This window comes from Carcharodon carcharias, chromosome 4, assembly GCF_017639515.1.
Source record: "Carcharodon carcharias isolate sCarCar2 chromosome 4, sCarCar2.pri, whole genome shotgun sequence".
NCBI lineage: Eukaryota > Metazoa > Chordata > Chondrichthyes > Lamniformes > Lamnidae > Carcharodon > Carcharodon carcharias.
In genome coordinates this window covers 158,194,299-158,210,002 of record NC_054470.1, presented here as the reverse complement: position 1 = coordinate 158,210,002, position 15,704 = coordinate 158,194,299, and the positions used below count along the sequence as shown (strand labels likewise).

The following is a 15,704-nucleotide window of genomic DNA, read 5'->3' as shown; positions in this document are numbered from 1 at the left end:
ATCTGCATAGTGCCATTTGGTGTGGTGCAATGCAAACAAATTGCTCCCCATTGTTTATTTGTAACCAGTCCTCAGTCTGGATTTACCAATATTGTTTTCATCTAGCTTTTGTTCAATACCATCTGCAAAGAATCCATGCCAGGCAAACGTAGTACAGTACCTGGCAGTTGGAGCTCAGTGCAAATTTGGCCAGAGCACTGGCTTTGGACAGATCAATCAGCAGCAAGAAGAAAGGCAAGGCTTCACTGTGAAGAAATATGAATTTAGAGTTAATCTTGGTGCAAGTGTCCCTGTGAAACTAATACAGAATTATTAAGTGTCTTGACTTTCTGACTCAGGAGGCAGAATGCTACTATTGTGCAAAGGTGTCACCAGTTTGACATTTTGTCAGTCATATTGAGGGTATGCTCCACTGGTAATGCCATCTTTTAGATGAGGCATTAAATTGAGGTTTTGTCTACCCTCTCAGGTAGATGTGAAAGTTATCATGGCTCTATTAAAAGAAGATCTGGGCAGTTCTCCGGGTGTGCAGGCCACTATCTCTCAACCATCATCAAGAGTTTAATTGGTCATTTATTTCATTGCTGTTTATGGGGCTTTAAAATGCACAAGTTAGCTGCCAAGTTTCTGACATTGCAACTGAACTTAATTAGCTGTGAAACACTTAGTTGTGGAGCATTTAAAGACCTCCTGAGGTTGTGAATGATACTATTTAAATGTAAGTTCTTATTTGTTTCTGTCTGCTTAGCTGCAATTGTAGTTACTGGTCACTTAGGATATAATATGTATCAACATTTTATTAAATATTGAACAATCTGATCTTTTCTTGACTTAGTGCAAATGCTAGCCCTAAAAATGCAGCTATTAAGGTAGTGCGTTCATGTTACTATCAAATCCAAAATGTTCACCAAAGTAAAATGTAGAGTTGACGATCTTTGTACTCACTTTAGGCCAGTTAGTTCTTTATCCAGAAAATGAATCACAACCGTGCTGAAAACAAAGCTGGAGAAAATGGTGAAGAGACCAGCAATCCCTAAAAGAACAAATTAAGCTAAAATTCATTTGCATAAGCACTGTACAAATAACATGCTTAGGCATGTTTAAATGTCAGTTCAGATTTAAGGGCATGCACTCTATCATTGGCTGTACATTTAAAAATAAAAGGTGCTTTGAACATACCTAGCATATACTTGGAACCAAGCTGTCGAAGATTCTGGAATTGAAAGTATATGTACAAGATTGCTAAGCAGCGTGTGATGGTCAGGATTATGATATCACTGCTCAATATTTCCTGTGAAAACAAAGTCACAACAGTGAAATTTGGTCAACATCTTAAACCACAAACAGTTACATGACAAACTTTGTCAAAATTTTAGCTCCCTATAAGCATATTTAAAATTTTTCCCAGGCAAGACACAGACCAACCAGTGCAAACATATCTGCAGTAGTTGCAGGTAATTGCAGTCTAAGATTCCCAGCTCAAAAGGCTTTTTTTTTAAAAAAAAAGTGGTGCACAAGTAAAATCTAACTGCATTTCTGAGATTTAGACCATTTAGGAAATAAGTATCCAAATACAAGAACTGTTAATTTAAATATACAAACAAAATAACATCTAATAACTTCTCAGCATAGAAACAAGTTCAGAACTTCTGCTCCTCCTTGTGGTGGAGCTTGGGTGGAATAGAAGCCAAGATCCAGAAACTGGGGTGAAACTGGGTTTCCTATCCTTGAGAGCTACCACAAAAGTTCCAGGTGGGCTGGGGAAAAGGGGGAAGGTGGCAAGGTGCTTCTTACCCCTGCCCTACCCTACCCAAGCTGATACCCAGGGCTCCACTAGACACACTAGCAACAGCCATGTCTGCAGATAAAAGGTACAAATGCATTTCTGGACTGCATTTGGGTTGCACTATGTCATATTCAAATGTCAGTTGAGTCCAGGGGCCCCAATTCCAATGCAACTGAGTCCAGAAGGTGGAGGTGCCCCCTAAAGGAACCCACGGATATCCCACCACACTTTTCCAATCTTTCCATCTTCTATCCTTTCCCCATCACCTCTCAAGCCATCTGAAATCAGACTGTCCAAGAAACTATTTCCAGTAAACTGATCACCCAGCGTCTTTTCCAGGAATCCCAATCTAGCTGCCATTGTAAATTGTTCCATTTTGGCTATTGTCCCTATTCTTTCAAAACTCCATTTGCCTACCCACCCCTTAGATAAATCAATCATTCCTCAGCAGCTCTATCCATGCAACAATTGCCTCATCTCTAACTTTTCCTCTCAAATTCCTCAAATGTATTGTCAACCCCCAATCCATACCCATCTTTCCTGTAACTGTACATTTAAATCTCTCCAGTCAGGTTTCCTCCTTGGCACAGCAATGAAACAACATTATCACAAATGGTACTGTCTGGTGCATTCTTACTCCTCACCCATAAACTTATCTGCACCATTGACAGGGTCAGTCACACCAACCTCCACCAACACCACTCTTCAACTGTCAAGGTCAGTGGGACTGCTCTTGCTTGCTAGTCAATTGCAGCCAGAGCATCCCTCGTAATGCATCCTTTTCCTACCCCACACCATATCTTCAAGTCCAAGAATCTCAACGCTTCCGTTCAGTCCGCATGACCGAGTTTCCAGCAAACTGTCATTTTAATTCTCCATCTTGCGTGCACACGGAGTTCTCCATCCTCAGCTTCTGCAGTTATCTAAAAAGCTCAATGCAAGCGAGGATCACCACCTCAAATCTTTGAATTAGGCACTTTACAGCCTTCTGGACTCAAAATCTAATTCGACAGTTTCAGATTGTAATCTCTGCCCTCATTGTGTTTCCTTTTTCTCTTCAGGTTTTGGATTTACTCTCAATTTTCCCTTGTTTTTGTTTTCATTTTCAGGTGGCAGCTGTTCATCATTCTGCCATTTTCACCTCCTCTGGACACATCTTTTGTTTCTTCATTTGTCTCATTACTGCTCCCTTTAGCCTTGCATCACCAACTCATGTCATTTACCCTCTCCTGTCTTTCACCCTATCACAGGTCTGCCCTTTGTTCTTTTCACCACCACCCTCTTCCCTTTTGCTTGCTTAAAACATTTCTAACTTTTCCCAGATGTAACGAAACGTCAGCAATTCAAAACATCAACTGTTTTTCTCTCCATAGATGCTGCCAGACTTGCTGAGTATTTCCAGCATTTTCTGTTTTGATGAATATTGCCTACTTTGACCGCTGTAATATTGCCTAGCTCTGCCCTACCTCAACATATCTGCTTTGGATTTGCATCCATGCTTTGGTTACCTCCAGGCTCAACTCTTCCAGTTCTCTCTTCAAATTTAAAGAATTAGAGGTGCATCACCCCACTCCCTTCTATGCATTATTAAGGATGGTGGCTTGAATTCTGGAATTTCCTCCCTAAGCCTCAGCCTCCCTCGTTCCTTTAAGATCCTCCTAGAAATTCATCACTCTGATCAGGGTTCTGGACATTCCGTTTCTCTTTTTCTTTGGTTCACCATCCATTTTTATTGATGTTTACAAAGCATTTTGAGACACTTTTTCCTATGGTAAAGGTACTATACAAATAGAGGTTGTTGTATTCATCCTTCAGTGGTGAGGCAAAGTACCACTTCAAAGACAGTGCATGTAGGCATGAGATGTGGGTTTTTGCTTTTGCATGGGTTATTGGATCTCTACAGACGAAGGGTGGATATTCAAAAAAGTATCAAGTCAGTTGAGGCATGAGGAAGAAATAAAATCTAGGTGAACGAAAGGTTTTTATACTTGGATCACAATTTCTATGCAAGATTTCAGGTAACAAAGAACATGACTTTATTGTACATGGGTAATTCAAAATGTCTTTGTTCTTAAAATTAAAATACAACAACAAATGTAGGTCACACTTCATTCATGGGATGTGGGCGTTGCTGGCTAGACCAGCATTTATTGTCCATCCCAGTGGCTTGCTAGGCCACTTCAGAGGGCATTTGAGAGTCAACGACATTTCTACAGGTTGAGTCACATGTAGGCCAGACCATGTAAGGATGGCAGATTTCTCTCCCTAAAAGGGCATTAGTGAACCAGATGGGTTTTTCTGACAATGTTTCTTTTATGGTCACCATTAGACTTTTAACTCCAGATTTTTATTGAATTCAAATTCCACCATCTGCCTGTGGATTACCAGTCCTTTGACAATACCATTATGTCAGCGTCTCCCTAATCTGTGTGTAAAGGATTTTATAGGTATACCCAAGAGCACTTGAAGCTATTTCCATTAACTTTTTCCAAAGAGAATAGTTATATTTGAAATATTAGAAATGGTAACACCAATGTTCGAGGGTAATTTAGGAAAAAATATGGGTTACATAGCTTTAAGAATGCATTTTTGCTTAAAAAGTGTTTAAATATTCAGTAACTGTACATGACTCCCATTATGTAATCTTGAAGGACTCACTTCCTACAAGAACAACCTTCCAAGTCTTTTTTTTTGTCTCAACTCTACTAGTTTTGAATTGTATGTAGGGAGCATTCTTTGCAAAACAAAGCTGCTCTAAAAAAAAATTCCATTAAAAATTTGAAACTAGACTGAAGAGACCCAGGAAAAGGAATAATAGTTATGGTAGTGTCCTTACCTCCTCAATCTTTGGACATTCAAAATTCCATCCACAAATCTGATTATTGCCAGTAAACATATTCATGGACATCATGCAGATGGTGATCGTAACCGTTCCCACAATCACTTCCCAAGGATGGGAGGCTACAAAAAGTCCATGCATGCGGAACAATCTGGACAGCATCTTGCTTATTAAATTTAACCTGTTTGGGAAGGTAGAAGAAAAATTAATAAACATAAGTAGTTAAGTCAAAAATATTACTACACTATTGGTACCCAGTAAAGTGATCTTTGGAAGGGACCACAGGAAAAAAAACTGAAGTTTGCTCAACTGTCAGATATACTATATAGTGACGGCTCTAAATTTTGAGGGAAACATTAAGTTTCTATTTTCTCCATAGGTTAAAAGCTACCTGATCTCTCATACTTCCAACCTCCATCAATCTTGCTCGGAATTAACATCCAGGAAACAGAACAGTTTGGTTTCCTTGCCATAAAAAGGATATACTTGCCTTAAAGGGGATGCAATGAAGGTTCATTAGATTGCTCCCAGGCCGAGAGATGACTTATGAGGAGAGATTGAGCAGAATGGGCCTATATTCTCTGGAATTCAGAAAAATTAGATGTGACCTTATTGTAATAAATAAAATTAAGAGGATAGAAGCTGAGGCGCTGTTTTCCCTACAAGTTGGCCATACCGGCAAACAAGTTTTGTTTTTTATTAAGAATGTGCTATACATATGGAGTACCGCATGCAGTTCTGGTCATCACATTATAGGAAGGATGTGATTGCATTGGAGAGGGCGCAGAGGAGATTTGCCAGGATGCTGCCTGGGCTGGAGGGTCTGAGCTATGAGGAAAAATTGGATAGGCTGGGGTTGTTTTCCTTGGAGCAGCAAGGGTTGAGAGGGGACCCGATAGAGATGTATAATATTATGAGGGGCATAAATAGGGTGGGTAGGAAGGTACTTTTTCCAGTACTAGAGAGGTCAGTAACCAGGGGGCATAGATTTAAGGCAAGAGGTATAAGGCTAAGAGGGGAGTTGAGGAGAAAAGTTTTCATCCAGAGAGTGGTGGGAGCCTGGAGCTCACTGCCTGAAAGGGTGGTTGTGTCAGAAATTCTCGTAACACTCTAGTACTTAGATATTCACTTGCATTGCCATAACCTCAAGGATTTTGGGCCAAGCACTGGAAAATGGGATTAGTGTAATCAAATCCTTGTTGACCAGCGTGGACATGATAGGCCAAATGGCATCCTTCTGTGCTGTAAACGTCTATGACGTTACAGCGGCATTCTCTGAGTTAGTTCATCTTGTACAATGAAGTTCGCCGCATGTGGGCATAAAGGGACACAGGAAGGTGAGTACAAATCAGATTGCATTCAATAATCCATCATGTTAGGAATGTTTTAAAAACACAATTGCATGTGAGAATAATTCAAGAAACCTGTAAAGACATTGGTTAACAAAATAATGGAATTTCAAGTTCTGAAAGCAATGCATGTCAAAACCATTCCTTAATGGCAAAGTACATCTGACAACCTAAAATTCTTCACCAGAAAGCATGTCATGTTTTCAACTAAATAGTGCATTAAAAATCTTGGGCATTAGATGTTTGCAAGCAACATCAGCATAACTGAAGATCAGAAATCATTTACGCACAAATATGGGCTGTGTTTATTAAAAAGGCAACATCTATGCCAAGCTTGCTTAGGTGTTCCAGGAAATATTGTTCACAACACTGATATCATACCATATCAACTCAAAACACCATCCAAGTATAATACATTTTAGCATTTCATTCTTATAAGTCAGCAATTCTCTGGATTTGCTGTTTGGGGGAAAGATGGATGCCTGCAATGAAAGATTTTATATAGTTATCAGATGGCTCTCTAGACAAGTTAAGATCATTCCTCCACAGGAGTTTTACTTATGCACTGCAGCTCCAGAAACAAATGTTTATATTCTCCTGTGTCTCTTCATGGGGCACGTGGAACATTCCTTGTTCCAGTCCTACTCCGGCCCCCTCCCACAACTCGTTCTCCGGTACGTCAATGATTATGTCGGTGCTGCTTCATGCTCTCGTCTGGACTTGGAAAAATTTATTAATTTTGCTTCCAATTTCCACCCCTCCATCATTTTCACATGGTCCATCTCTGACACTTCCCTTCCTTGATCTCTCTGTCTCACTTTCTGGTGATAGACTGTCCACCAATATCCATTACAGCCTACAGCCTACCTACTCCCACAGCTACCTCGACTACAGCTCCTCACACCCCGCTTCCTGTAAGGACTCCATCCCATTCTCTCAGTTTCTTTGCCTCCGTCGCAACTGTTCTGGTGATGCCACTTTCAAAAACAGTCCCTCTGACATGTCTTCCTTCTTCCTTAACCGAGTTTTTCCACCTACGGTGGTTGACAGGGCCCTCAACCGTGTCCGGCCCATCTCCCGCACATCTGCCCTCACACCTTCCTCTCCCTCCCAGAACCATGATAGGGGCCCCCTTGTCCTCACTTATCACCCCACCAGCCTCTGCATTCAAAGGATCATCCTCTGCGATTTCTGCCAACTCCAGCACGATGCCACCACCAAACACATCTAACCTTCAACAAAAACAAAAATACCTGGAAAAACTCAGGAGGTCTGGCAGCATCTGTGGAGAGGAGCACAGTTAACATTGAGTCCGAATGACCCTTCAACAGAACTGAAGAAAAGTAGAAGAGAGGTGAAATATAAGCGGGTTTAAGGGGGAGTGGGACAAGTAGAGCTGGATAGAGGGCCAGTGATAGGTGGAGATAACCAAAAGATGTCACAGACAAAAGGACAAAGAGGTGTTGAAGGGTGGTGATATTATCTAAGGAATGTGCTAATTAAGGGTAGAAAGCAAGATGAGCAAGGTACAGACAGCCCTAGTCGGGGTGGGGAGGGGTGAAGGAACCAAAAAAGGCTAAAAGGTAGAGATAAAACAATGGATGGAAATACATTTAAAAATAATGGAAGTAGGTGGGAAAAGAAAAATCTATATAAATTATTGGAAAACAAAAAAAAAAGGGGGGGTGTGGGAGAATCGGAAAGGGGTTGGGGATGGAGGAGAAAGTTCATGATCTAAAATTGTTGAACTCAATATTCATTACAGAAGGTTGTAAAATGCCTAGTCGGAAGATGAGGTGCTGTCCCTCCAGTTTGCGTTGAGCTTCACAGGAACAATGCAGCAAGCCAAGGCCAGACATGTGGGCATGAAAGCAGGGTGGAGTGTTGAAATGGCAAGCGACAGGGAGGTCTGGGTTATACTTGCGGACAGACCGAAGGTATTCTGCAAAGCAGTCACCCAGTCTGCATTTGGTCTCTCCAATGTAGAGGAAACTGCATTGGGAGCAGCGAATGCAGTAGACTAAATTGAGGGAAGTGCAAGTGAAGTGCTGCTTCACTTGAAAGGAATGTTTGGGCCCTTGGACGGTGAGGAGAGGGGAAGTAAAGGAGCAGGTGTTGCACCTACTGCTGTTGCATGGGAAGGTGCCCTGGGAGAGGGTTGAGGTGTAGGGGGGTGATGGAGGAGTGGACCAGGGTGTCCCAGAGGGAACGATCCCTGTGGAAACGACCCCTGCGGAATGCCGCCGGGGGGGTGTGTGTGTCTGTGTGCGCGCGTGCGTGTGTGTGTGAGAGAGAGTGAAGGGAAGATGTGTTTGGTGGTGGCATCATGCTGGAGTTGGCAGAAATGGCGGAGGATGATCCTTTGAATGCGGAGGCTGGTGGGGTGATAAGTGAGGACAAGGGGGATCCCCAATCATGGTTCTGGGAGGGAGAGGAAGGTGTGAGGGCGGATGCACGGGAGATGGGCCGGACTCGGTTGAGGGCCCGGTCAATCACCGTGGGTGGAAAACCTTGGTTAAGGAAGACATGTCAGAGGAACTGTTTTTGAAAGTGGCATCAGAACAGATGCGACAGAGGTGAAGAAAGTGAGAGAATGGGATGGAGTCCTTACAGAAAGTGGGGTGTGAGGAGCTGTAGTCGAAGTAGCTGTGGGAGTTGGTAGGCTTGTAAAGGATATTGGTAGACAATCTATCACCAGAAATTGAGACAGAAAGGTCAAGGAAGGGAAGGGAAGTGTCAGAGATGGACCATGTGAAAATGATGGAGGGGTGGAAATTGGAAGCAAAAATTAATGAATTTTTCCAGGTCCAGACGAGAGCATGAATTTCCAGCATCTGCAGTTTTTTGCTTTTATCTTACATCTTCCCTTCACCCCCCTGGCGGCATTCCGCAGGGGTTGTTCCCTCCGGGACACCCTGGTCCACTCCGCCATCACCTCCTACACCTCAACCCCCTCCCACGGCACCTTCCCATGCAACCACAGAAGATGTAACACCTGCGCCTTTACTTCCCTTCTCCTCACCGTCCAAAGACCCAAACACTCCTTTCAAGTGAAGCAGCATCTCGCTTGCACTTCCCTCAATTTAGTCTACTGCAGTCATTGCTCCCAATGTGGTTTCCTCTACATTGGGGAGACCAAATTCCGCTTTGTGGAACACCTTCGGTCTGTTCGCAAGCATGACCCAGACCTCCCTGTTGCTTGCCATTTCAACACTCCACCCTGCTCTCATATCCACATGTCTCTCCTTGGCCTGCTGCATTGTTCCAGGCACTTTACAGCCTTCCGGAATGAATATTGAGTTCAACAATTTTAGATCATGAACTCTCTCCTCCATCCCCACCCCCTTTCCAATCCCCCCCTTTTTCAATAATTTATATAGATTTTTCTTTTCCCACCTATTTCCATTATTTTTAAATGTATTTCCATCCATTGTTTTATCTTTGCCTTTTAGCCTATTTCAATCCCTTTCCCCCACCCCACTAGGGCGATCTGTACCTTTATTATCACATTCCTTAGATAATATCACCAGCATCAACCCCTCTTTGTCCTTTTGTCTACGACATCTTTCGGTTATCTCCACCTGTCACTGGCCCTCTAACCAGCTCTACTTGTCTCACCCCCCCCTTAAACCAGCTTATATTTCACCTCTTTTCTATTTTTCCTTAGTTCTGTTGAAGAGTCATACGGACTCGAAACGTTAACTGTGTTCCTCACTGCAGCATGTCAGACCTGCTGAGTTTTTCCAGGTATTTTTGTTTTTTGTTTTGGATTTCCAGCATCTGCAGTTTTTTGCTTTTATCTTTATATTCTACCCCCTAGTGGTAGGTTTAATAAATTAAAAATAAATTGCATAAACAACCTGCCCTAGCTACTAAACACTAGCTACTGGTGGAAGAAAAAAAAAGCCGATCCTACACATGTTTGGATAATATATTAAAAGCTGAAATATTGAATTTTTGGCTCCTTATGCCTTCGGTTATTTATCAAGTTTGTGGCTGGGCAACAGTACATGCTGGATATATGTAGTACATCTGCATAATTAAATTCTACAAACAATAAAATGGTTTTGAATTCTGAGTACAAACCAAAGTAAGCAAGCTGTGATAACCATTCATCTGCAACACATGTGCTGAACCAGCCAATGAGGCAAAAATATGCAATTCAATAATTTTAAACATAGCTTGTGTCTGTTTATTTAACATAAAAACACAGGAAAAGCCAATCTGATTGCTCCTCAAAAATTATTTTCTGCAAACCAATTATTTGGTTGATGTGAAGAAATTAAAAGTCAAAATTGAAGAACAAGCTGTCTATATACTAAACGTGCCTTTGACCATATGAAACTTGTTTAATAATGTCTAATCTTATTACAGCACAAGGAAAAAGCACACTTCCACTAATACACAGAAACCATACTAACACATGTTGAACAATTGCCCACTCTGTAGCATCCTGAAAACTGCAGGCACAGATGTATTTTGCAACTCCTGGTAGTCTTGGTAAAATATCAACTACAGGGGCTGGGGTTTCCAAGTAAAACTATTATGACAATTATTAATTGTAAGGCAAGTTCAAATCAGGTTGTGAAATTTGTTTTTATTAAAAACTATTATGAATCTGCAGTTGGTAAGTTGGTAAGGAGGGGGAAAATGCAATTCTTTTGTTGTTTTGATTCATTATGCTCCCAATCTCCTCCATTTTAACCCATTACATGAAGGATATTTAAATATGGAAAAGGTGCACCTCTGATTCATCACATTATCATCACTATCTGATAAGTTCACTGGTCAGACAGATGCAAGGGCACAAATTTCAGATCAATAAACAATTGAATAAAAAGGTAGACTTTTAAAAAAATATACAAAATAGGAATGGAAAGTGAAATTCTCTGCCAAGACTGATGTTAAAAAAGAATGTATGGATTCTAGTTTAAAGGAAATGAGATAATTTGCTGAAAATCCATGGAGAAATACATCAGATTTCACAGCCACAGTAATTTGAAATTGTCAAAGAAGCAATGTATTCACTATAAATTTAACAGTGAAATAATAAAAAAGCAAAACAGGCAGTGGCTGAGTTTATAAAAGCACAAAGCTGAGCCAAGAATACACACCAGTTACAGCAAGCTATTAAACAGTCAGCTTAGAGGAATGTGAATCTTCTGACGCACCAAAATTTGATCATATATTTGAGCTGTAGTGGAAATAAAATTGACAAAGTTTGTGTAAAGTGAATGACTTGGATTAAACCTAATCCAGGTTTAATTTGTAGGACTACTGAAAGCCGAGTTGTAAATGAGGACCGTCAAGTGCCAAAATGTATTCCTAAATTATCCCATCGTATAGTTAATTTTCAACACAGAATACACTACACTTTTCACTTTCTTTACTGGCAGTATTGCCAAGTTTTATTGGGAGGGAAACAGTCACACCTTTTTACACTAGTAAAGGAATTCCAAACTTCCTTTCCAGGAATTCTCAAAAGACACATTTGATACCTCACTGACAAATTTCTGGAGAAAGGAGGATGAATGCAAGTGAATAGAATCCAAACATTTATTTAGAACTACAAAAACGGAACAGTACAGAGCTGGATTTTTGATTAGGCCATTCATTCAGCAAAGAAAGCAAATAAGTGAAAGGAAAACGGAACCAGAGCAGGTTTACTTGATATTCTGTGTGGTATTCTAGAATCCTAGTGCCAATATACATTTAATGCAATATTGGGGTGACATGAGGGGGGGGGGGGACTGTACTGAAGGGAATTATGACAACAATATATTTGTCAATCACAGGTCAGCATTTATGTAGAGCATGAGTATGTACGAAATCATGCAAGTTATTCCAATGGGATCAGGATTTTCCATATAGGCTTTATTGATCAACAAAGCTTATATAAAATCGATCAAGCCGTTACTCTATTTACAGTAATATCCCAATTATGATGCAAAGAGAAGTACAGAATAAACAGTTTTTTTTTCTCAGGGTGTAGCAAAGAAAGCACGTGATCAAGTACAAACAGTGTTTGAAAGAGGATTGAGGAGGGGCCCAATTGCCTAAACTTTTGGTTGGAGCGTGGGAGGAAGGTGTGTCATTACAAGAAAGATGTGATTGCACTAGAGAGAGTGCAGAAGAGATTTACCAAGATGTTGCTTGGGCTGGAGAGTTTGTTATGAGGAGAGATTGGGAATAACTGGGGTTATTTTCCCTGGAGCAGAAGAGATTGGGGGGGGGGGGGGGGGGGGCGGACATGATTGAGGTGTATAAAATAATGAGGGGCATAGATAGGGTGGACAAGAAGGAACTTTTCCCCTTGGTGGAGAGATCAATAACCAGGGGGCACAGATTTAAGGTAAGGGGCAGGAGGTTTAGACAGGATGTGAGGAAGAATGTTTTCACCCAGAGGGTGATGAGAATCTAGAACTCTCTGCCTGAAAGGGTGGTAGAGGCAGAAACCCTCATAAAATTTAAGTAGTATTTGGATGTGCACTTGTGATGCCATGGCCTAGTGCTGGAAAATGGGATTAGAATAGCTAGGCACTTGATTGACCGGCGCAGACTCGAAGGGCCTTTTTCTGTGCTGTAAACCTCTACGACTCTGTGAAATGATTCAGTAAAATCTGTTACATCCTTATATCTCTGAACCAGTTTCGAATGACAGGTTTTTTAAAACAGAATCACATACATTGACATTTTAAGCGAAACTGGGTAATATCTAAAAAAATATTTGGGTTTGTTCAGCAGTAACCAAGTCGATGCAATTATTTTGCAAAAACAAAAGGAAAAACGCAAAACAGACCGTGAAAGCAAACATGGACCATTCAGACATCCAAGCTTCGGCAGCAGATTCACGCTAAGTTTAAAATTAACACAAATGCAACTGCCTTTTGAATGACGCATTTAAATACGTAAAATCACTATGGGCGTTAAAAATAACATCGGCCGCGGTTCGGAGCCGAGGGGCAAATATATATTTTCGCATGGTAGCTGTGGTGAAAAAAGATGCAGTACAGTCGTCAGCAAATACAGGCTTTCAAAGCACGGTTTACAATACATCAGAAAGGAGGAGGAGGAGGGGGGGAAATCAACACGCTTTGAATTCAAATACAGAACTAAATACACATATTATTAAAAACAGGAATGACAACCAACAAAAGGTGGTCAGCATGGAAACAGCAGCCCTACATGAGAATGAAGCCGCTTCCAGGCCACAGTGCTGGGGATGTTGCGAGGAGATGATCCACCCACACGGTTTCCTACGGGTCACCTTCAGCGGAGGTGGGAGCCCGGGTTGTACTGTATGTGCCTCCCAAACAGCTCCAGCCATGCCCTGGACCACGACCCCATTAAAAAAAAGTTACATCACAGTCACCCGCTCAACATGCTTGGCTTCCACCGGGACATGCCCCCCGGGGCCTGCCTACAGCGACGCCTTCACAACAAAATCCCGACCGCCGTCCAAAACAAAAAAAAATAAATCACAACAATTTTTAAACTCACCCCGGATTAAAACCCAAAACGGATCAAATTAAAAACTGTGTTTTAGGTTTCCCCCGCCCCGCTGCCCAGCCTGCGATCCCTCTCTCGGCTGTCTCCTCACCGACAGCGTCAACCCAACTCGGCTCCCAGCGGCTAAGATGGCGAGCGCCCATCGCCCGATCTGCTCTACCCCCTGATTGGCTGATGTGTTGGTCACGCTCTTCCGGATTGGCGGTTTCTCACGTTTTCCGGAATCTTGCGAGGACAAGTGAACCAATAAGGGCCGTAGGTTTAGGGCCGCGCTCGTCCTGATTGGCCTAACGGGGACAGACGCGGGGAACTTGCGACCTTTATAAATATATTAGCATAAGCAGCACCGTCTCTGAATAATTAAATGAATTCACACAATCTTCCAATGTCTCGGGGTTTGGTGATATCCCTCTTCTTCATATGTAGTATTTATTATGTAATACTTGTATATCGAAACACGAGGCTGCATTCCTATTATCTCCCACAGTTGGAAGTGTACCAATCAAAGCAATGCAGCTACTATCGAATCTCGGTATCATATAATGCAAAAAGTATTGTATATGGCAGGTACTTTTATTCAGCAGACTTTGTAGTTCAAACTATAGGGATTGGCAACCATTTTTCATGCAGAGACTTTATAATCAAACTACACGTCAACATTCTATCACGGTAAAAAGACATGTCAGCATATTTATCATGGGACATGCTTGAATACCTATTGCACTAGTTGCAGATTTGCCATAAGATGTGGCATGGCAGGAGGTGTCAGGTCTACTCACCATTCTGCGTATTTTTCACTGCTTATTAGGTCTTTAATGCCCATTTTTAAGTATTTGCATCCAATAGAGGAACAATCATTTTCTGACATGTTTGAACCTATGAATTTCCAACTTTGGCATACTGTACACCTGCATGGGAAAAGTAAGGTGCTGCAAACACAGGTGGCAACAGCAGCAATGGTTAAATGGGAGGTTTCGTTCCATGATGCCTCCAAGTTCATCTTTGAGGTTGAAATTATTGAAAAGTTTGTACTAAGTTCAATGAGCAGAATGTGGACTGAAAACTGATGAGATCAGGCTTTCAGCTAATTGAAACCAGAAATACAGTAATTGCTTATGTTTATAATATTCCCTGAGGAATGCAAATTATTCTAATGCAACAAAAGCAAGACAAATACTAACTGTTACAAAAACAAAAAATGCTGGAAAAACTCAGCAGGTCTGGCAGCATCTGTCGAGAGAAAGACAGAGTTAACATTTCGAATCCGTATGACTTCTTCAGAGCTGAGAGAAGTAAAAATGCGTTGAAATTTATCCTGTTTGAGGGGGGGTTGGAGCAGGTGAAACTGGATAGAAGGCCAGCGATAGGTGGAGGCAAAGGAGAGATTGCCAAAGATGTCATAAACAAAAGGTCAAAGGGGTGTTGATGGTGGTGATGATACTGGCTAAAGGAGGTGCTGATGGTGACGTTAAGGGTAGAAAGCAGAATGTGATAATAGCTGGACAAGGATAAGCACTCTGGAAAGAACAACATGAGCAAGTGACAGATGGCCCTGGTGGGGTGGAGGGAAAAACAATCGAAAATAGGCTAAAAGGTGGGGATAAGACAATGAATAAAAATGAAAATGAATTTTAAAAAAATAATAAAAATAAGTGGGAAAAATATATGAATAAATAAAAAAAATGAATATTGAAAAAAGGGGATAAAAAGGGGTGAGGATGGAGGAGAGTGTTCATGGTCTGAAGTTGTTGTTAATCACTTGACTACTATTGTTAATCACTTGACTCCCACTCTTACTTGCAATTTTAAAATACGGTTCTGTGGAACCGTTTACCCTTGCAAGTTATCTATCATTTCAACTTGATCTTTCCAGTAAGTTGAATGTTTAAAGTCTTTGGGGGAGGGGTGTAAACAGGTGCTGAGTGGGTGCTGTGTTAATAAGACATTCCACTTGGGTTGAGCCTACACTTTTGGGGCTAATTAATAATTGCCATGATTTAAAGTGCCTGCAAGTGCTAAAACAGAGATTTGCAGGTTAGCATTCAAGCATTGATTAAGTGAAATTTTCATAGAGCAATATATGTTGTTTCCATGCATCCATTTCCACTGTAGGTGTGGCTGATACACAATTAGACATCTCAGGATGGCTCAGATACTGAGGGAGATGGCACTGGAGCACCTCGTGAAGAAGATCCAGAGGAGGAAAATGACTGCTGTTCCC

At 41.4% G+C, this 15,704-nt stretch overlaps 1 protein-coding gene across 2 annotated transcripts in view; it reads right to left on the bottom strand.

Moving 5' to 3' along the window:
* The window catches only part of hmgcra (3-hydroxy-3-methylglutaryl-CoA reductase a), a 35,492-nt gene extending 21,862 nt beyond the window's left edge, over positions 1-13,630 (bottom strand). The window contains exons 1-5 of one of the 2 annotated variants that reach the window (XM_041186661.1): positions 13,475-13,630; positions 4,623-4,806; positions 1,180-1,291; positions 946-1,033; positions 161-245 (exon numbers count right to left, since the gene is read on the bottom strand). In XM_041186661.1, coding sequence (XP_041042595.1) covers positions 161-245; positions 946-1,033; positions 1,180-1,291; positions 4,623-4,787 — 450 coding nt within the window. In that variant the 5' untranslated portion in view covers positions 4,788-4,806; positions 13,475-13,630. Of the gene's footprint in view, positions 1-160; positions 246-945; positions 1,034-1,179; positions 1,292-4,622; positions 4,807-13,159; positions 13,178-13,474 lie in introns of those variants that run through there. The other variant, XM_041186660.1, reaches the window with a different exon arrangement.
* Between the last annotated feature and the right edge of the window lie 2,074 nt (positions 13,631-15,704).